This window comes from Podarcis filfolensis (genome assembly GCF_964270895.1).
Source record: "Podarcis filfolensis genome assembly, chromosome: 3".
NCBI classification, from domain to species: domain Eukaryota; kingdom Metazoa; phylum Chordata; class Lepidosauria; order Squamata; family Lacertidae; genus Podarcis; species Podarcis filfolensis.
The window spans coordinates 16,049,897-16,072,325 of record NC_139606.1 but is presented as its reverse complement, the minus strand read 5'-3'; the positions used below and the strand labels follow the sequence as shown (position 1 = coordinate 16,072,325).

At 37.6% G+C, this 22,429-nt stretch overlaps 2 protein-coding genes and 1 long non-coding RNA gene across 9 annotated transcripts in view; 2 read left to right on the top strand and 1 right to left on the bottom strand.

Moving 5' to 3' along the window:
* Positions 1-17,342, top strand: part of LOC310759894 — a 63,931-nt gene extending 46,589 nt beyond the window's left edge. Inside the window, exon 2 of the long non-coding RNA XR_014546619.1 lies at positions 15,478-17,342. This is a non-coding gene — a long non-coding RNA (uncharacterized lncRNA). The remainder of the gene's footprint in view (positions 1-15,477) is intronic.
* MACROD2 (mono-ADP ribosylhydrolase 2) overlaps positions 1-22,429 on the bottom strand; it is a 966,393-nt gene that overhangs the window by 893,413 nt on the left and 50,551 nt on the right. The gene's annotated exons all lie outside the window — the stretch shown is intronic.
* Positions 619-13,578, top strand: FLRT3 (fibronectin leucine rich transmembrane protein 3). 2 transcript variants are annotated; one of them, XM_083607268.1, is made up of 3 exons: positions 619-893; positions 8,215-8,803; positions 10,394-13,578. In XM_083607268.1, exon 3 carries the CDS (start codon positions 10,446-10,448, stop codon positions 12,393-12,395), a length of 1,950 nt encoding a protein of 649 aa, XP_083463394.1. In that variant the 5' UTR covers positions 619-893; positions 8,215-8,803; positions 10,394-10,445; the 3' UTR covers positions 12,396-13,578. The 2 variants fall into 2 exon arrangements, with proteins under 2 accessions (XP_083463394.1, XP_083463395.1); XM_083607269.1 differs by having other exon boundaries at positions 8,215-8,935.

Genomic DNA, 22,429 nt, shown 5'->3' with positions numbered 1-22,429 from the left:
AAAACTAACTTTCTCCCAATAATCTCTGAGGCAGTTTTCTGCTTCTTCTTTTTTTAAGTAAGAACAAAAACAAAACAGCCTTGCAAATTATCTAGCCTTACCATTATGAGCATTAAAATAACACATTTGTTTTTTCATTTAAAATGTCTCCAAAAAGGGATTATCACCAGAGGAGTTATTTAAAAGTTTTTGCTGAGGACCCTTTAGTAGTAGTTTAATTATGATTGGTCCTCCAACTTTTAACTTAAAACATTAGCTAGGTCCATGTGAGGGTCAATTAATGAATGTATTGTGAATACATTTCACTGTGGCAATTCCCAACTATTTTAAGTGAAAACTGTAAAAGTTGTGCAAATGTATTAAAGCCGCATATCTGCATGCTGACGAAAAAAATACTCGATTTGGAGATGACTGAAATGTTTTTGGCACGTATCTAAAGCTGGTGAACTGTAATATAGCACAGCTCTGGTTTTGGCATGCAATCCCGGATTTTCCTTCTCCGGCGCCCTCTGGTGTCTGTAATGTAATCTTTTGACAGCCTGCTTATCCAGTTGCCTGACTGAAGCAGAGCCAAAGACCTGCCCATTTATGACATCACCTCTTTATTCAACCACTGTTAGGTGAAAGCTTTAACTTCAGACTTCGGAGGTGGGCTGTGTGCACGTAACTGGAATGCTTCCCCCCTCACTCCTTCTCAGTGAGGGAGAAGTGATTTGACATAGCGAGAGCTCATACAATAGCTGCTGCTGCTGCTGCTGCTGTTGCTGCTGCTGCTTCTTTTTGTCTGTGGAATCTGAAACTGAGGGTTTTATAACCGTTACTGGAATTATTGCTATTGTGCAGTTATAAATGGAATTTCTTTATAGATATATATTTTCTACTTCATCCTACTGGTAAGTAATTCCTTCTAATTTGCACTCAAGTTTGATTTTTCCCACCCAGGCATTATAAAATTCAGCATAGCAGGAGGAGTTGGAAGGGAGATTGAAGAAAACTGCTTTTAAACTACAATGCTAAGCAAAAGTAGGATTTGCAACTGTATATAATTCAAGGTTTTTTTCAGGGTGGGGTGAGGGGGCTATGTGTCTGATGGTTGGAAACAATTGTTCAGTCTAGCTCTTTACAAGCGTTCCAACCTAAATCATCAAATGGAAGACTTTACAAATGTGTTTTAACTAAGTGCTACAGAGCACACCAAAATTCAAGCTGCATGTTTTCCAATGTGGCCAATGCTGCATATGTGGCGTGTTTTCTTAATACAAGTTTCACAGCTATGGAAAGAGATAATCAAAAATTCATCGCAGAAAATGAGTGCTCTGTCCAGGAGCAAATGTCTTCGTCTACTTGGAGGAACTTTTATAATCTTTGGGAAAGGGTAAACAGCTACACCTAGGTTTTAAAGCCTGCATTACTGTTTCCCAAATCCGTAGTGCTAAAGCCATATATTGCTTGATACAATTTAGCACGTAAGCCCACCACTCACACTCACCGTATGATATTCTTTCCTTAATGTATTGCAAAAGCCATTGCCTGATCAAATACAGTATGTGACGTGCATAATAAGCCAATAAATCTAGTCAGACAAATTAACGGACCTAAGCTTTTGAACAGAGGCTCGTGCAAACAGTGGGACAGAAATTGCCATATTGAATTTTTAAAAGAATCATTTGTGGCTATATCAAACATGAAGTTTTTAGAATATCATAGTCCTCTGAAAATCTATTGTCTCCACATGTTAAGCTCATGCTGCCTCCATATTTTAAGCTTGTCTGTGGCCATGTATTTTTTTTAACTACAGCATAAGTGAAACACTGCAATTGATATTTACAAGGAAACTCTAGGGTATGCATGTGAAACAAAATGGTTTCAAATAGTTTAAGAATGCAACAGGCCTGTCTCAAAAAACATCAAGGTAAGCAAAACCTATCATAGCTGCATAACCCTAATTCCTAACAGAAACTGTAAAATTATCCATGTTGGTTGGTTAAGTTAGCATCCATAACATATCAGCCTATATCACTTTTGATATCCAATTAACTATTAAAAAGTTGTTAAACAAGGCCTAATGAACAAAATTAAATGAGTATCATTTTACACTGTGACTGTTGTATGTGCATGTAAATTGCTATTTTAGTTTATTTTTCTTCTGCAGTCTTTGCTTGGATCTGCCCAAGAGCTGTGGTTTACAAAAGTAATATGGAAAATGTATTAACAACCAATAGAAAGCACCGTCCACTTAACAAAGCTTCATGCTTTCCATGTAATTTATCTTTCTTTTTTCAGTTTCAAAACCTAAAATTCAGTAAGCAATTTAAGAAGTGAATCACATGATTTATTTAAGCTGTAACTTTGAAACTGCAGGAATCACTACAGTCACAAAGTTGGTGGAAGTAATGCAAAGACGATTCTATGCACAGAACTAAATGAATACTACAATCAGTGGGCAATTGCTACAGAGAGAGAGAGGGAGGGAAAGGGAGAGGTTAATTCTCTACTTTTTAAAGAGTTTATAGAAAGGGATTGCCATGTATAAGTTGAAGCCTTACACCAACTTGTTCCTTATAAAATGTGAAATCACTGGACAATTAAAATTACTTCCACAATGGGATCACGCTAGGTAGTGGTGAGGATGAAGCATTCACAAGCTATTATTTTATAGTCAATGACAGTTCTTTCCTATCAAGTGAAACAAGTTGGGGAAAGTTTAATTGAAATTTAGGGTCTGTTAGGCTTTGGAAGATTATTAATTATCACTTGCTCTGTTTCCTATGGGAGGCTATACTCTCCAAGCAATAAGAAGTTCAAGCTATGTTTATAGTACTACCTCTTATATACAGGAAGCTTTTACAAATTTATTATCTGGATTAAAACTGAAGAGTTTGAGGGAAAGCTACAGTTTGTGCCACTGAAGTCAGGCTGCACTGTATTTTTATTGTTAATGTTTATTTACCTATGTCTAGCAAGGTAAACAAACATAATTTATGACATTTAATATACTAGATTTAAGTGCACAAGATTCCTAGGATTAGAATTTTAGTCTGACATCCAATTCTCTCCCACTGACTGTTCAAATTTCCAGAATTATTTACCATTATAATTACCTTCCACTCAAAGTTTTTTCCCCAGCTCTGTGTCTTTTCCTTTAAGTAGCTATGGCCACCTTCCTAGCATCAAACCTGATTTACATTACTGAAGAAAACTTCGAATGATATTAAGTTTTAGAGCTCATTCTCCTGGGCAAATGAATTTAACTGATTAATATTGCCATTAGAAGTATTGTAAATGCTTTTTGCACCCCACCCCCTTAGAATCCTTCAGTGTTCTCTCTCCAGAAGCCTTTGTGATTAAAACAGAGAAACTGGACAACAGCATTGGGGGGGAAAGGCAGACTTGCAGCCGCTGTGAAGAGATTTCTTGCAGTGTGTGCTACCCCCCAGTGGGCAAAATTTCTGCACTAAAGTCACAGAAATCAGAGCCTTGAGGAAAAAAGAGCCCTGTCTTAAAGGGAAAAAGTAATCATTTTCTGTATCTGTATTTATCTTTATTTGTATTTTTGTATTTATTTATTTTTGTTTTCTGAATTTGAAAGAGGCAAGCTAGAGTATGAGTGTGTACTTTCTGTGTTATTTTTTAAAAGTTATATATAGATATAATGTGTATTAGGTGCCAACAATGCCTATTTCTCCTCTGGGTTGAAGGTGCAAATCCTGACATTTATTTCAGTTGAATCAGGATGTGAGTTAATATTTATGACACCCCAATCACATGGAAATATGTTCAACTGATTTCAGTGGAATATGCTTACATCTAAGTGTGCTTAAGAATCATAAGTAAACAGACAAGAAATACATTGCAATGTTAAAAACTGGTGTTAGCAAAACAAGGCAGTAATTTATTTTCAAATATCAGCATTAGAATAGTTCAATGTAAATCTAGTAGTATTAAAGTAAAATACATCACTTGGGAGTGTAAAAGCAGTTTCTACCCAACAACACATAAGCTATCAGAAAGTAAGAAAGACAAAAAATATTAAAGTATGAGGTGTGCTTGAGCTTGAGGTGTGCCAAGAATTTAAGGCCTACTCCAAGTACCACTTTGGTAAAATATATGAAAGCAAAGATTGGTCCAAAATTTTTAAACAAGTCAAAGCAATTGTTCTCTAATTGTGACTAGGTGAGTTTAGCAGCTTTCTAAAGGTAAGCTACAAGCTACAGCTGACAAACACTGCAATCCTAAATACAGTTACTTGTCAGTAAGTCCCATTAAACTCAGAGGGACTTACTTACTGAGTAAAAATGCAGAGGCCAACATTGTAAGGCTGCATACCTAAACCTACTGATGTGCAAGCAAGCACCACTGAAATCAGTGGCTCTTCCTGCCAAATGAGGATGGCTAGGGCCAGGATTGCAAAGTGCTATTTATTGTTCCCTACTGCAATTTATGAACAAATAAGAGTTCATGCTTTTGGGGAGGGGGTGGGCAGCTCGTTACACTTCTCACGTTTAAAAGTTAGGGATCATCTATATCTTCTCAATGGGAGTTACTTTTTTAAAAGTTGTATTTTCATGGAATAAGCATAATCATATTTATGTTCGCCAGCAAATAATGGTGGCCTTCATATATACTACGAAATGCAAATTTACTACCAGCTTTAGCATGGGAAAGGCTAAGATAGGTGATCATACTAATCACATTAGTTTCGTTTTACAGAACCTTAATTTAAAACTTATGGGGAAACTGTTTACTCCAGTGATCGTGCTTAATGTAACGAGTAACACGTGGAAATGATGTGATATTTCAATGTGATACATTTGTTAAATATGGTTATTTCCATAAGCCAAAGAAAATGTTGCTAAAAGAAAGACTCAGAAGCCCAACTTCTCAACAAAGCTTTACATTCTTTAGCCCTCACAAGGATATTTTAAGCTTCTTCTGCTTGCCTAACTTTAAACAAAAGATGAGGGTCCCCATGCTCATGAAACAGGGTGCTTAGAAAATATTTTGCTGTCACTACTAACCAACCCTGAGTAGTACACCTAAGAAAACATGTTGCACACTTCATTTTCAATACAACTGAGTCATGTTTAACCAAATTAACATTATAACAAGCAAAGCTTATTGAAAATATCCCTGCTTTTGAATGGCTGATAGAAGTCCAAAGCAATAATCTCAATGCACTTGAGCACATTATATATAGGAGCAGACACTTTCTTCAATCCACAGAGGGCACTATGAAATAAATCAAATGGCTATGCAAAACCAAAATCGCTGAACAATCACTTTTGTACAGCAAAGCTGAATTAATTCTGGTTGTCATGCTGTTGACATTTATAGCCTAAAGAGATATATCTGAATCTTCAGAACACTGCTGTGGATAGCTGCTAGAATGAAAGCATAGCCTTTCACGTCAATACATCATAAATGAAGACACAAATTCACATATTCTAACTACTTTTTTAAAGTTTTGGCATAGGCAGTTGACCCACATCGTAGCATAAAGTACTAAAATCAGAGTTTTGGTTATAAATATCTTTATGTTACCTTTAATATTTAGAGTAAAAAGGCTCCTTTTGTGCAGTGCTGCCTTTGACACACTATAGTTTCTCAGGTCTGAATAGCTAAATGTTTTAATTACCAACTGATTGAACAAATAAATTGGGCACCACAGGAATTTATCACCACAGTTTTTAAAGCATGGTACTAATATATTGAGAAGTGGTGGAGTTAAAAACTAGTACTATACATCTTTCTGTTTTTTAAAAAATGTTTGTGCACCAGGATTTCTTCCATTTTCTTTTTGTTTTGTTCAAAATTAATGTTCTCTTTCAAAACCATGGGCCCATGAAGCTCACAATTTGATGTTGTGAAAACCTGGCCACAGTGTCTCTGAACAGTGGGGGGCATTTCTCTTTTCATCCTGCAAACTCAGCTATAATGACTTGATGTCAGGGAATATGTAAGGACAGCTCTAGAAAAGAGAAGGCTGAGCAAGGCAGCAGGATTCCCTTCTGTAGAGACAGATCATTGCTGCCTTTATTATGCAAACACATTGTTTTCAGCACTAGCTTGGAATATAAAAGCGAAGTGCAAGATATCAAATTAAATAAAAACTAAAGAAAACTGTTCCCTTCTAGCTGAAAGAAGGGGTAGGGGGGCTGGAAGCTTAATCCACATTTTTGAAACAGTCTTTTTTCCCCTCCAATGAAACTTGCTTTATTTTATCCTTTTGTTTTGATGTAATTTTGAGAGTAGGGATTTTAAAAACCCAAGAACTTAATGAGCTTTAGTGCTTTCATTTTAATCCAACATTGCTGCTAATACAATAGGGGCAATAAGTGAGGGCTTGTATATCAAACAGTCCAAAAGGGAATGCATTTGAAACATTTGGTAAGTGAAATAAAAGTTTTTGATTCCCAGAAACAAGTACATTCTTTGCTCTAGGTAAGGTATCCAAACATGCTCTACAAGCAATTTAAGTTTGATATACATTTCCCAAGAACAATACTACTTAAAATCCACTATCTTTAATTAATCACTTAGGTAGTTTAACATTTAATTCCTACACACGTTATATGTCTTCTGCTAAATAAATTATTCTCTGTTACTTGAAACTACTTTCCTATTACTCTTAGACAGCTGAACAAATAAGGCTACTTGCTAATTGAGCAATGTCCTCCAAGGTATTTATCAGGCTTCAGTTGTTGTTTTACATTTCATTTCAAGGTAATGGTGCTATGCAGAGTCTAAGTCTTTTATCACTAATCACTTCAGAAAATTTCATTTTGTTTCATTACCGTATTTTTAATATATCCACATCTCTTAAGAACTGATGATGATGATGACTGTTACATTCTGAAATCCATAGGTAAACACCAAACATTTAACAATGTTGCATATCACAACAGAAACACTTTACATTAATTTTGAACAAATGTCGCATTATACTTTGACTGTACCAATAGTCTTGGTGGCACAGGAAAGACAAGTGTTTACACGACTGAGTTGCACAAGGTAGAGAAAGGAAACTGAACGTTTGTACTATTTCACATACATTGGAAATGTGTACATTACCTAGCAATAGTCTAAAATATGTTTTGGTGTGTACTAATGAGTACTTTAGAAACTCATTTCTAATTAGAACTGATACAATGTAAAAGGTGAAGCAGATTTCAGTGTGCATGGCAAATGTAAGGATGCACATGCATTTTTAGTCCTGCTGTAGCATAGGAAGCCTTGCTACCCCCTCCTCCCCTCCTAAAGAGAGTTAGGTCAATGGCCCATCTACCTCAGTATCATCTATACTGGGGGTGAGGAACGTGTGAGGAACTACCACTCCAATAATCCCTGACCACTGGCCTTGCTGGTTAGGGCTGATGGGCGACACGTTCCTCACCCCATGGTCTATTCACTGGCAGTGGGACTGAACTTAGGGTTTTTCACATAGAAAATATATGCTCAGCTACTGAGCTTTGCTACTTAGAATTGCCCTTCTTAGAACTGCAGTCATATTTGCTGGGTTTAAATTTTCAGATGAGAAGGAAAGGTTACCCACAAGTAGACATAAAAGCCATTTAAATGACGTTTTACATTACAACATAGCATTCTTCTTGCTTGTGTAGAACAATATAGCCTGGCAACACATTAGTCTGCAGGACTGGTCCGAAAGGATCCTTGTGTTTCAAAATATAGTTAATACAATATTATAGTTTCAATTTTCAACCTAACTGTACACTTTAGAAATGTTCAGCACTGTAATTAGTAGCTATCTCCTCCTGGAGAATAAATTCGGAACTACAGTCACTAAGACAGACACCTGAGCATTAGAAATTGTTATTATACCATTGCTGATTTACATTTTAAACTATTGGCAACTGTCTTGCCTCCTGAATGCAGAAGACCATGAACAGTAGTATGCATGCCATCCACTGCACCTAGGCCTCTATTTGTAATCTAAAGAGTCATGTGTCACATTTGCAAAGCAGTTTCTCTTTGGTCCGTTGATCAAAGCTGACTTCCATTGCTGTTTTGTTTAGACCAATTTCTTCCAATGCTGAACATAGCTGTGTATCTGATTCAAGAACTTCAAATTATTGCTCTATTAGTATTCCCATAATGAGGCTTTATTATTATAAAAATGCTAAGTCAAGAAAAGTTTGCACAAGGCAATTCATCATCACTTTTGGATAACAATTTGCTTTTTCCTTACTTTTACAGGCACCAACTGAATGAAATTTTAGAAAGGAAACCCTGTCACTGGTATTAGCATGTTTTGGTTTCCCCAAGAAAAGCCTGTGAATTAAAACAAAAACCATCTGAAGTGAGCACCTGGCATTTTCAGACAGAATGAGGAAATATGCTGAGCTGGAAATTCTGATCAAGCACTAAGTGAATGGTGCAGCCCAGCAGGCATGGATTTATCAGGACACATCAACATTCAAAGTTTATAGTTGGATGATTGTGGACAGAAAAAAAGAAGCTATCATGATTCAAGCCTTAACATCACGAATTGTTTTGAGCACATAGAGCTGAAGTTACCATCTCTAGCCACAACATTATGAAAAGAACTTCTAAGCATTCGAGAATTTTTTTGTTAAAGAAGTTGTTCACACACACTTGGGGGTAAAAGGAGAGAAAAACCTCTTCCCTCTTCTTCAAAGTCTCATTCCTGCAGAGTAACAGAAACTGAAGCTTTTATCTTCAACAGCCTGATGTGCTTATTTACCATGATGAAACTTTATTGGAATGTTCATTGAACATAGTGGAGCTCACCAGGAAAGGTATTATATTCACAAGCATCATTTAAGTAAGTACTGTGAAGGAAATACAGCTGCGTGAACTAAACTATAAATTTCTCCAAGCCAACTTGGTTTCTAGAAAATCGTATGCCAACTGGATTCTAGCAAGCACAAAAGGTTCCCTCGCATCTGTAAATAAGGTAGGTTCCATAACAAAATATTATTTTAGAAAGTGGAACAATTAAGTTTCACAGTTCACAAAAGTAAACCATTGCAATGATCACATTCTACAGGTAAAAGAGAACTAAAAGTTAACAACACAGAAGCAAGCACTGCCAAAGAAATATTTTTTAAAATGGGTTAGTAAGTATGACAAATTAATTAAATAGACAGTGGCAAAGCTAAGGAAACTATGCATCTTTAAAGTATTGTCAAATATTAGGTATTAAAACATAGTATGTTTAATGAGTTACTCCTCCTAATTACCTCAACCGGTATTGCTTCAACAGCAAGATAAGTTTTTCATTGCACACCAGTTCATTTTGTTGGCAAACAAAATAGTTTCAAAAACTTGTTTTGTTTCTTTTTAATTCTACAGAGCAATAGAAAAAATAATCCTTATGATATAAAATATAGATATTCCATACCTTATTTTGTTTTATATGACTAAGGAAAATCAATAGTTTCCTAAGGCTGCAATCCTATTCCCACCTACCTGGAATTTACCTGAGTATGCATGGTTAGGATTTCAGCCTAATCCATGAAGTAATATACAAGCAATATTGAAATAACTGATTATATCACATGTTTCAAGAGGTTTGTGCAAGCTTTCATGTCTCCAGTATTACTAAGTTGACAATTCTGTTTCAAATGAAAATTTTGTCACTATGCCATCTACTTGAGGCAGAAGTAAAGAGAAATCTGTTCTATATTTAAGCTTCCACTTAGGTTTAACTCCTTTATTGTACTTCCAATGGAATAGTTGGAGACAGGGAACACATTTCATCACTGTTCATTATTAGTTACCATGAAGTGCCCTGTCTAATTATTCACTCAGTATTCATACTTCAGAAAAAAGCAGTGGTCTAAGGAGAGCTTGAATACTTAAAAGATGAATTTCAGTATCATAATGTGCTAAAGTAGTGAATTTAGGTTCCATTGTGCCCACATCTTATGAGTACAAGGCAACTACTCAAATTCAAACGATTGTGGGGTGAACTCTGTACATGCAGAAGGCTACTGAAGTTTCTTTTTTAAAAAAAAAAGTTCCTATGCCAGCATAGCAAGCTACTACCATCTATGGTGTAGCACAACAAAAAGAGGAGGGGACCTGGGGAAACAAACCCCTTAGGGAGCTCTTTGGGTGGGGATGCCAAATAATGCCTTCTTATGCAGGAAACAGATTTGGACAATTATTATTGACAAATACTTCTCTCACTCAAACCTCATTTAAGAGTCATGCCTACGTGTAATTGTAAATTCTTGGCAGGAATTTTAGGTGGTGATCCCATACACATGTATAAGCAAGCAATCCCCATTTAACACACTCTGACTTAGCTTCAATTAAACATACATAGGACTATGCTGTTAGATATGTTGTTTTCATTTCAAAGTGATACTTCACTGTACTCTACTATTAATCTGATTTTTTTTTCTAGATTGCTGAAAACCAAACACTAGTCTCTGGGCAAACCTCACTGCAACTTGACCATGATCAGTGCAACCTGGAATTTCATCCTAATTTGGACAAAGATAGGGCTTTTGCTCAAAATGGCACCTCACTCTGTCAGTGCCAAGTCCTGCCCTTCAGCATGCCGCTGTGATGCAGGATTCATTTACTGCAATGATCGCGACTTAACATCAATTCCTACTGGGATTCCAGAGGACGCTACAACCCTTTACCTTCAGAACAATCAAATCAATAATGCTGGAATTCCTTCTGAGCTAAAAACCTTGATCAAAGTGGAGAGAATTTATTTATACCACAACAGCTTGGATGAATTCCCTACCAACCTCCCAAAGTACGTCAAAGAATTGCATTTACAGGAAAATAACATAAGGACAATTACTTATGATTCACTTTCACAAATTCCTTATCTGGAAGAATTACATTTGGATGATAACTCTGTTTCTGCAGTTAGTATTGAAGATGGAGCATTCCGGGATAATATCTATCTTAGACTTCTTTTTCTTTCTCGAAATCACCTTAGCACCATTCCCTGGGGCTTGCCTAAAACAATAGAAGAACTGCGCTTGGATGATAATCGCATTTCCACAATTTCGGAGCTGTCCCTTCAAGACCTTACAAATCTAAAACGTCTAGTTTTAGATGGAAATCTCTTAAGCAATCATGGATTAGGCGAGAAAGTCTTTACGAATCTAGTCAATTTAACAGAACTCTCATTGGTCCGTAATTCCCTTACAGCAGCTCCAATAAATTTGCCAGGAACAAATCTGAGAAAGCTTTATCTACAAGAAAACCATATAAATCATGTATCAGCTAATGCTTTTGCGTACCTACGACAGTTGTATCGGCTAGATATGTCCAATAATAATCTCAGTAATTTACCTCAGGGTGTCTTTGATGACCTGGACAATATAACCCAATTGTTTCTTCGCAACAACCCTTGGCACTGCGGGTGCAAAATGAAATGGGTTCGTGACTGGTTGCAAATGCTGCCTCTCAGAGTTAATGTACGTGGACTGATGTGTCAAGCCCCAGAGAAAGTTCGTGGGATGGCTATCAAAGACCTCAATTCAGAGCTATTTGATTGCAAAGATGAGGATATTGTAAGCACTATCCAAATTACTGCTTCAGTACCAAACACTTTATACCCTGTGAAAGGACACTGGCCAGTTTCTGTGACCAAATCACCTGAAATGAAGACTCCTAATCCACATAAAAACTACAGAACAACCGCTACCCCAGTACAGGAAATCATTACCATTGTTGTAAAGGCTGTAAGCACCGAGACTATTCATATTTCTTGGAAAGTTGCACTACCCATGACTGCTTTAAGACTTAGTTGGCTCAAGATGGGTCATAGTCCTGCCTTTGGATCTATAACTGAAACCATTGTTACAGGAGACCGGAATGACTATCTGCTTACAGCACTTGAGCCAGACTCACCATACCGTGTATGCATGGTTCCCATGGAAACCAGTAACATCTATCTGTCTGATGAAACCCCTGTTTGTATAGAGACTGAAACTGCACCCCTTAAAATGTACAATCCTACAACCACCCTAAACCACGAACAAGAAAAAGAACCATACAAAAATTCTAGCTTGCCCTTGGCTGCCATCATAGGGGGTGCAGTGGCACTAGTAGCTATAGCACTGCTGGCTTTAGTCTGCTGGTATGTCCATAGGAATGGGTCCTTGTTCTCGAGAAACTGTACGTACAGCAAAGGACGTAGGAGGAAAGATGATTATGCTGAAGCTGGAACGAAGAAGGACAATTCTATCTTAGAAATCAGGGAGACTTCTTTTCAGATGATATCTCTGAACAATGAACAAGTGTCCAAGGAGGAATTTGTAATACATACCATATTCCCACCTAATGGGATGAATCTATACAAAAACAACCACAGTGAAAGCAGCAGTAACAGAAGCTACAGAGACAGTGGTATACCTGATTCAGATCACTCACACTCATGATACTAAAGGAAATTAAAGACTTGTGGTGGTTTCTTTTTTCCCGTCTCACAAAGAATGGCAACTTGAAAAGGTTGCTGGCCTACTGCAGAACACTGGATTAAAAGACTGAATAAGCAATGTATTGTACATTTGCCATATAATTTATATTTAAGAACTTTTTATTAAAAGTTTCAAATTTCAGGTGACTGCTGCGATTAATGTAGCAAGGATGCCTGAAAACAATTCTATATTTTAGTATTTTTTAGTAATTTGTACTGTATTTTCCTTGCTAATATTGAAATTACAGACCATTTAACTTTTGTGTTCTACTGAGTAAGATGACTTGTTGACTGTGAAAGTGAATTTTCTTGCTGTGTTGAACAATCAGGACTTTGCATACATTTGAGATCCTTGTAAGTATAAGCACAGGCCATTTTCACTTTGGTATTCGTAAAAGGTTAAACCTGGCAAACTGAAAATGTTCAGAAGTGACTGCGAAATTGATCAAAATACAATCTTGGGTAAATGAAATACATAAAACAACTAAAAACCTAATGTGAAAAGTAGTGGGCAATACCAGTTACTTAGCTATAACCAGATTTGTAAGTAAGAGGATACTGCTGCAGATAGCTGTTGTCTTGGTAGGGCAGATGAAACAAGAATAAAGCACATATTACTGATCTAAATGCATAAAAGCAGGGTCAGCTCTTATTTTTAAGAAAAATAAAATCTAAGACTACCCTAAACATATAAATGTCCAAACCTAAATTTATTCATCATTCTATAAGAGAACTTGTATAATTGCTAACTGCAGTTCTTCTAATGTCATGAAAGCATATACTATATATGCAATTAAATGTATACTATACATATTTCAACTGCCATTGAGAATATTGCCCATTGCTATCACAGTTATCTGAATATTAACAAACACACAAGTGAAGATACTTTGATCTGGCTTTCTACTTAGTTGTGATCTATTTAATGTTTAATACCCAAGACATTTTGTTGCCATAACTATTATTCCCCAAATGAAAACCAAAGTGCATTGAACGCCCTTTGGCCAGTCTTGTATGTGCCTTGATCGAAAGTTATATGTGTTCCGCTTTTAACTGGGAACAAACTTTTCACACACATACACTTAATTATGGAAAGATATTGGTCTTAATGCTGAATAAAATATAAAATGAAGTATCATAAACTAAGTGCTCTTCTTAACCTCATTAGACAAACACACACACACACACACAGTGTTACACCAATTGAATATTTAGAATGTTTCTGCACTAACTCCATCTGGGAGGTAAAACCTGAATTCCTTCCTAGTTCAACCAAACATGATAGGCTATAACAAGTACTTTTCTCCTGCCACAGCTAGAATATTACAGAATAGAAGGAGGGAAGTTAAAATTGATACAACTAGGTAATTTAAGTACAAGGAGACAGTTTTCTCAGGAATTATTTTACTAGGGTGATGAATGGCTATAGATATGAGACAGCATTGATCTTGAAATTATTGAAATTGTTAACTGGATTATCTTCTACATTTACATGATGTTTCTGCAATGATTTAAAAGTGTGTGATTTGGGGGAGGTAAGACAACATGTCTGTATTTTTGGCAGAGCCAGGCCAGCCATAGAGGCAGACTGGGTAGTCTCCCAGGACAGCACATTTAAAGGAGGGCAAACCATGTCACAACAGCAGATTGACCCTGAGACCACATTATGTTTCCAGTATATCTGCATCCCAGCACGAACCAAAAGTCCACAATGAAGTCCTCCATAACATGAGAATCTAGGGAACATACTTGCTTCACATGGAGAGGTCCTTGTCCTGCCTGCCCAAGGACAGAAAAAAATTAAGATCTGGGCTGCCCCATTCCTACAATTGTTCTACAAGTCTGGTTCTACAAATATGTTGTGCCAATAATCTGACTTCATATATTTTTGAGCTCTAATGCTTTAAAACCATTGCCTTAAAACACCAAATTGTTGTATTTCTAGTTGTTGTTAATGGATTGGACATGATAATTCTTACATCATCCACCTCACTTCATATATTACACAGACAAGTGGACACAAACACACACACACACAAGTTAAGGGTACTTTAAGCTATTGTTCATGGTAATTGATCTTTAATAGAAAAGTGCAGAGTATATATCATGCTGTGTACTCTTACCTTAACTAAGTAACGCTGTGTTTCATCCCGTTAGGATGAATTGTTGAAAGAAAACCACTATGACAAAATTTTAGTAGATAGGTTTTCCTAGAGTCAAATAATTGGCAAAACAAAAATTGATTGCCAAATGCATGGCACAGCGATTGCATGTCCCATCAATCAGTCCCTAAAACCTTCCAAGTAGAGCCTGTATTTATGATGACCCTACCTTATTCAGCTGCAAAAAAGGAACTAGTAGCTGAAGAGACCATCTGTAAGTGAGAGAAATCTCTCAAACATTTCTCTTTTCCACACATTAACAGACAATAATCTTATTTCCATAAATCAATATCCAAATATGGCAGTAGTTCATGATGAAGTCTATTTGTCAATTTCTATATAATTAATTATAAAAAGAACATAATATTTGATCATTTCTCATAAGCTAAAACTTCGAAGCAGGAGGAGTGATTTTGATGTTATGCAGAAAAATCCAGAAAGGAGGGGTTTGGGCTCCTGCAGGGAACTAATAAATTGTTTATGGCATGCACAAAACATGTGATTGCAGAAACAAGTAGCTAGTGTGCCTTCACATGGACCTAATCCAAAAGTCACACAAAAAGCAGGCAAAAATATATTTCTGAAGATAGCGTAGATCTTTTCCCCATCAACCAATCCACCCCAGATGATTAGCCTATTCCATTAAACTCTCACTTTAACTTCTCAGCATAATGTCACCTTATTAAAATTTACATTGTCGATATGCTGTGCAAACGGATCTTAATGCAGGGATGGGAAACCTGTGACCCTTCAGAGATAGATTGCTGGCCTACAGTTCCCAATTACCCCATACTGTCTGGGGCTGCTGGGAGCTAGAGTCCAACAGCATTTGCAGAGCCACGAGTCATCATCCCCTACCCATTTTAAATACATTAGTAACAGGAGATTGGCTAGGAAGGCAGTTGGACCCTTTGACAAGGGAGTCAAATGTGTGCTAAAGGAGGATAGGGAGATTGCAGAAAACCCAAAACTGTCTGAATCTGGAGCAATCAGGGGGAAAGAAAATGGCAGCTGTACTGTCCCCAGAATAAAATATTTTTTTAAACGAAAAATGAAAGATTCCCAATGGTACTCCTAAAGATTAGTAGTTGCCCCGAATTTCACCATCCTCCCAAAAATGCACAAGAAATCATGCTTCAAATTAGATGCCTGTCAATGGAGCCACAAATTTGGAGCAACATTTAGTCCACCCCTACTTAGGATACATTTTTAGATAAATTTGTATGGAGACCATATACATTTTCACTGTCAGCTAAAACATGTGCTGACATTATTGCAGAAACCAGCCATGGACAGTCAGGTCACAGGCTACATTCTACATGTTCAACATACACACAATCTCTCCACCCATACCCACCATCAATAATGGTATCTTTGTATAGTCTTTAAAACTGAGCAGGGGAGAAAGTAATCTATTATGTTAGCCTTTGGTAATGAAAAGCCAGGTTTATTTCAGTAACAACAATTAAAAATATATATATTTAAATAGGTGGGCAATACTCAACTGTTTTTCCTCTTTTAAAAGCCAAGGCAGAAAACACGGTGATATATTTCATAGTGGCTACCCCACAAATGTCAGAATATATCAGAGTATTACATTAAAATGTAAGACATTCATATCCACAAAGACGTGGACCCAAATGATCCTGCTTGTTGCCAGTTACATAAAGGATCTAGTCCTGCAAAATCAGTCACAGAGTTGGGTGCTCTCCTTCCATTTCTCTGGGCCTCTAGAGTCAGTTGCTGCATGTACCATCAATATCTGACAACTGTCACTGCTGGAAGCAATCCCACTGAGAGCGGCTTGTCTTGTGTACTTCCTTCACATTTGTCTATCACCCAGTAAGACAAATCTGAGCTTTTTAGAGACAGTCATATCAAATTGAAAATCTGTACACTAAAAGGCTTTTTAGACTACTACTACTAGAGAGCTACACGATGAAAAGGAAAATTTAGAAGCCTTTACAGCAGCTTCAGTTTCTTCTGTTTGAAGATGGTGAGTACTACTAAACTAGATCCCTGCCTTAACCTCCCATCGCACAAGTGCCCAACAGAAGACTGCATCTGGAAAAGGTTGGGGAGAGCACCATCTCTCTTAATTCATGCCATCTTTTTGCATCCTGTTATCATGGGGCTCTGAGATGGTGCTCATTAGAGTATGACACACAGGTGCAATAGCATGGTTAGGTAATTTTATGCTCTGGACTAAATTGTTTTACAAGAGGGCTACATTTGAGGGCCTTCCTGTTCATTATGCCCCAAAGTACTGCCCTGCTAGTACTACTTCACAGATGTAGTTTACAGAACCTTCCTGTATCTTTAAATAAATATATTGTTTATTTTCATAAATAAAGCCTATAGTAAAATTAAGTATCCTCCAATACTGCCATTCGTACGTGTCTACTATCCACTATATGCAGCACCTTGAAACAAGATTTTGATAGTGAAAACATACTGATGAGGTCTCTAGCTGGTTAACAGTATTTAAATTGGTATGAGTTAAATTGTTGTTTCAGAGAAGCAAAATCACTGGGGCAAAACCTATAAAATAGAATAATATTTTACATTATCATAAAATTTTATTGGGTACTGCTATATGTAGTCCATGAATCTTGCAGCATAAATGATGCATGCTATTTCTGGGGGTGGGGGAATTATATATCTATAGTGAATTTCTTGTCAAATTGTGCTGATTATGGCAGCTTGCCCAAAGCTAAATTCGTTGTAATAAAACTCCTGGACTGGAACATGGTGCCATTTACGTTATTCACCACCTGAATTGTTTTTGTAGTATATAAACCCAAAGCAAACAGCTGTCAGTTTGAAAACCTCTGAAGAGCTCTGTCGCTAGGCACTGCTGGGCTTTCTTGCTTCGATGCTTTGAAGAACTTGTCAGCTGGTCCCTCACAACTAGCTGTGGAGGCTGGATCTTAAGCAGCTGAAAGCACTGGATTAGAACAGCTTACATCTTTTGACTTTGTACCGGATCATTGGATTGAAATCACTTTGATAGATGCTTTTGGAGGATTTTGTTTTTCTGAAGTCCACAGAATTATATGCTACGTTTCTTCCCTTTTCGTTTTTAGCTTACTCTAGCAACCAGTGTAGGAGTTGCATTAAAGAAAGAAACCCTAGATATACTGTATCAGCAGAGTATTCTCTCCTGTCCCTCCAAATCAACAAGGCTCAGGATGCAGCTATTAAGTATGTCTCACAAAAACAGAATGCTCCTACAAATCAAATCGTTTAAAGTTGGTGTCATAGGCATTTTTTCTATAGGTGAGAAAAAGTGATGACTATGCTTTGCTTGTATTAAAAAAGCACAACATGTGGAGGACAGATGTGGGTTCATATTGTATTTTATATGAATGGCCTGTGAAACTTCCTGACTTGAATGGTCTGGATCAAACCTAAAGCTAGCATAAGCCTGTCACAAAAGGCTTATCCTGAAGTTACAGTTTTTATCCAGCTTGTAAGATTTATTCATTTCATTTATATCCTGTCTTTCAAGGCACTCAAGGTGGCATACATGATTCTCCCTCTTCCTCCCCACCCCACCTTTGATGTTTGTTTGGCCACCCTGTGATGTACAGAAGGCTAAAAGATAGTGGGTAGCCCAAGGACACCCAATTAACTTCATGCCAGGGAGTTCAAACCCTTGGTCTCCTCAGTCCAACAACTACAGCAACACTGGCTTTCAAATACAAAGTTCCCATGCATAAAGTTCACATTTACTGAGGATAAAAAAAAATATGTAAAGGACCCCTGACAGTTAAGTCCAGTCGCGAATGACTCTGGGGTTGCGGTGCTCATCTCGCTTTACTGGCCAAGGGAGCTGACGTTTGTCTGCAGACAGTTTTTCCGGGTCATGTGGCCAGCATGACTAAGACGCTTCTGGAGAAACCAGAGCAGCGCACGGAAACACCATTTACCTTCCCGCCAGAGCAGTACCTATTTATCTACTTGCACTTTTACGTGCTTTTGAACTGCTAGGTTAGAAGAAGCTGGGACTGAACAGCAGGAGCTCACCCCGTTGCGGGGATTCGAACTGCCGACCTTCTGATCGGCAAGCCCTAGGCTCTGTGGTTCTAAAAAGATTTTATTCTTGCTATTCATTCTAATGCTCCTCTTCTAAAGGAACTAAAAATATATATTCCTCAGATCATGCTCTAATATACATAGGTGTAAACAACAAGAAGCTGGACTATTTCTGTAAATATACTTAATGAAAGAGGTGAGAATTCTCCAACTACATCCTCAAGTGCATCTGCATTAAGGTACAGACCATCATAAAACATTGATTAGACCAGGCATAGGCAAACTTGGCCCTCCAGATGTTTTGGGACTACAACTCCCATCATCCCTGACCACTGGTCCTGTTAGCTAGGGATGATGGGAGTTGTAGTCCCAAAACATCTGGAGGGCCAAGTTTGCCTATGCCAGGTTTAGGCTTCTCAAGAGTATGTGTCTTTGCCCATTACTGTTCCCCAAGTTGTTTGTTTCCTGCAGGGACAGAGATGAAATTTTGATATATAGCCTGAAACCAGCTCTGTGTTACAAACATGTCTGCAAACAGGAAGGCTGGCAACATCAACCCTGCTGTGTGGGAATTCTTTGCAGATGACCGCAGTGCCTGAAGACAGACAGACAGGTCGTGTATCCATAGCAGTGACCAGAGGGGGAATGACTGCTGGGAGGAGTGCAGAGAGAAGAAACACCATGGTGCATCTGTAACAGCTGCAATGAAACATGTCTCTCCTGTACTGCAGCAGGCACTGCAACCTTCCAACAGTTTGACTTCACCCCCTCCATTGTCTCTCAAGACACACAGACACACAGATGTTCTTTAATGATAAAATTAAGAGATCCTGTATATACTCCAAGGCAGGGCTTTTTTTCATTTGGAACTCAGTTCCAGAACCTCCCAGGTGGGCGCCATTACCATTATAAGAGAACAAGGGAAGTGTTTGTGCTGAGTTTCAGCACCGCTTTTTAGAAAATAGCACTGCTTCAAGGCACTTTAATTTCTCAAGTATTTCTTTCTGAAATTTCTAGGAAGCCAAGATATCAATCCAGCTTAAAACTATGGTTTAATACGCTGGCCTGTTCCAAAGCTGGTAAATAGACTTTCCTAGTTTGGACAAAATGGCAAAATATTATTAGTGATAAACTTCCTGGTTTAATTGTGACAACTGATAAAAGGATGAGCAAAGGGGGTACCTGTACGAGCAAAAGGCTTGTGTATATCCCAACTTAATAAGCCAATATGTTATCATCTAAATACAGCCTTGGAAGAACCTCATTTACAATATGATATTTTATCATGTGGGATAGACTTGATGAATACACCTTGTTTTTTCTTCATGGGAATACTTCCATCCTCATTGTGCCTCTGCATGCGCTCATGAGAACACATCCATCATCTGTTATTTTTCTTTCTTTAATTATATGCCTGCCTAGAGACAATATTTATTGGCATAGATAAAGCATCAAAGAGCAAATGGATTTTTTGTTTCCCTTATTTCTTCTTCTGGCTGGTAACATACATTGCTACTAGGTCTCCTTCACTCAGGTGAGTGAAGCTCACTTCACCTAGTCATTAAGTTGCCGAGCCTGTGAGAATTAGTATTAGATCAGAAATGCAACTGATCTGACATCAGTTCCACACAAATAATAGTTTTGTTGTAAACCAGTTATCACAGCCTTTTTGCACATCCTTTCAAAAACTGTTTATGGATATATGCTGGCAATTGGTAACATAATTCCCCACTGCCTAAAAAAAATATTAAAAGAATAATGGAACTTTCAGTATCAGAACAAAGCTCAGTACATAGTTCTGCAGTATTTTCAAAACAAAGAAGCATTTACTGTATGGATATCCATGCATTTTGGTCATTAAATGAGATGAATTTAAGGCGAGAGAGAACCTTGGCAATAGTGAGGAAAGTTGTGCATGGGGCTACAGACAGAGTGGGAAATGCCCCTCCCCGTGTGAACAGAAGAGCAACTTAGTTTTCAAGCCAATACATATCGATTTTATATTTACTTTTAAAAGCTATTTTCATTTCTAGTTGTCTTTTTAAAGCAGAGATATGAAGATAAGGTTGATAGTTAAAGAACAAGAGTGAAACATTTTACTTCCTCAGACTGTGTATTTCTCATGCTTTCCTTATATGAAGATAAGGTTGATAGTTAAAGAACAAGAGTGAAACATTTTACTTCCTCAGACTGTGTATTTCTCATGCTTTCCTTATATGTAAAAATCTAACACAATGTGTGAAAATGATGTGTTTCTTTTCATTAAACACTTATATTTAGCAGAACAAAGCTTGGGCTTCTAGAAACACTCAAATTCTTTACAATTAAACCTATTCTTTCCTGATTTCACAGGGCTTGCAGAAGAGTGAAAAATAAAGACCTACCTGTAAAAGTTAATCAGGCAAGAAAGATTTGAGTTTTAAAAGCCTAATAAAAGTTCAAAGATTCCAAGAAACTGCAGAAAGAAAATGGTGCTTTAAACCCATACCCTTTACAAATACAGTGGTACCTCTGGTTACGTACTTAATTCGTTCTGGAGGTCTGTTCTTAACCTGAAACTGTTCTTAACCTGAAGCACCACTTAAGCTAATGGGGCCTCCTGTTGCTGCTGTGCCGCTGCCGTACGATTTCTGTTCTCATCCTGAAGCAAAGTTCTTAACCCGAGGTACTATTTCTGGGTTAGCGGAGTGTGTAACCTGAAGCGTATGTAACCTGAAGCGTATGTAACCCGAGGTACTACTGTAGTTGAATAGACAGTAAGAGCAAACTACCCTGTGTTCACCTTATGATGAGGGACAGAGGGTATTTGCAGAGAAGCACTGGTAGGCAAGAAGAAGGTACCTAATCTTTTCCCTAACCACTAATTCTCCCAACCAAATACCACCTCCAGACACCAAAATCTAAAGCAATGCCAGCTGGGAGGAAACAGCCAGAGGGAGGACAGATGCACTGCAGCATGTAGGAGGATTAAGAAACCCTCTCACTCATCAATTCTCCTCAGTAACTGGGCCTCCTACCCACACATTACCTATTATCTTGGCAAACTTGAAACAGGAACCCCACATTTGTTGAAAGTAATAACTCATTTTAAAACGTTGTATCTCTCTCACACACCCCACTCAGCAAAACCAAAACTTGAAATGTAATCAGAGCTTTTGCTTTGCAGAAATTCTAGCAAAACAAAACACACACCTTCTTAGAAAACCACAAAAAGTAGTAGGTTGCAGGTTATTATTTTTTTTAAAAAAGATTCAGTAAGCACCATGCGTATGTCCAATATTTAAATAATTATTCAGGTTCTTTTAAATATAAACTGAACAAATACATTTCTGTTTACACAAAAAGAATTATAGGTCATGGATCAACACAAATTCTTCTGTTCCACTATATGGACAAAGCTTTTTAAAAATTAATTTCATTGCAGGGAAATAAAACACCTCTGAGACTATGTCAGGGGTGAGAATCCTGTGGCACTCCAGGTGTCATTGGATTCTGTATGTAGGCAAAGTAGCACCAAGCTCCAACTATGACAAGGGAGTGCACTGTATCCCGCTACCTTTAGTCCATGCCTCCTATCAAGACTAGATCAAGAATATATGTCCTGCAAAATGTGTTGGCCTGATGACCGTTTGAAACAGCACCATGGTTGTCATGAAGCCCATGAAGTCCTGTGCTTGCCCAATGGCAGCCTCCACATGGATGTTGAAGTCACACTGAACTATCATCCAGCGGTTCTCCAATCCCATGCCACAGACCACTCCGGACAGTTTGGTCAGGGATGCTGCTGGGCAGCAGG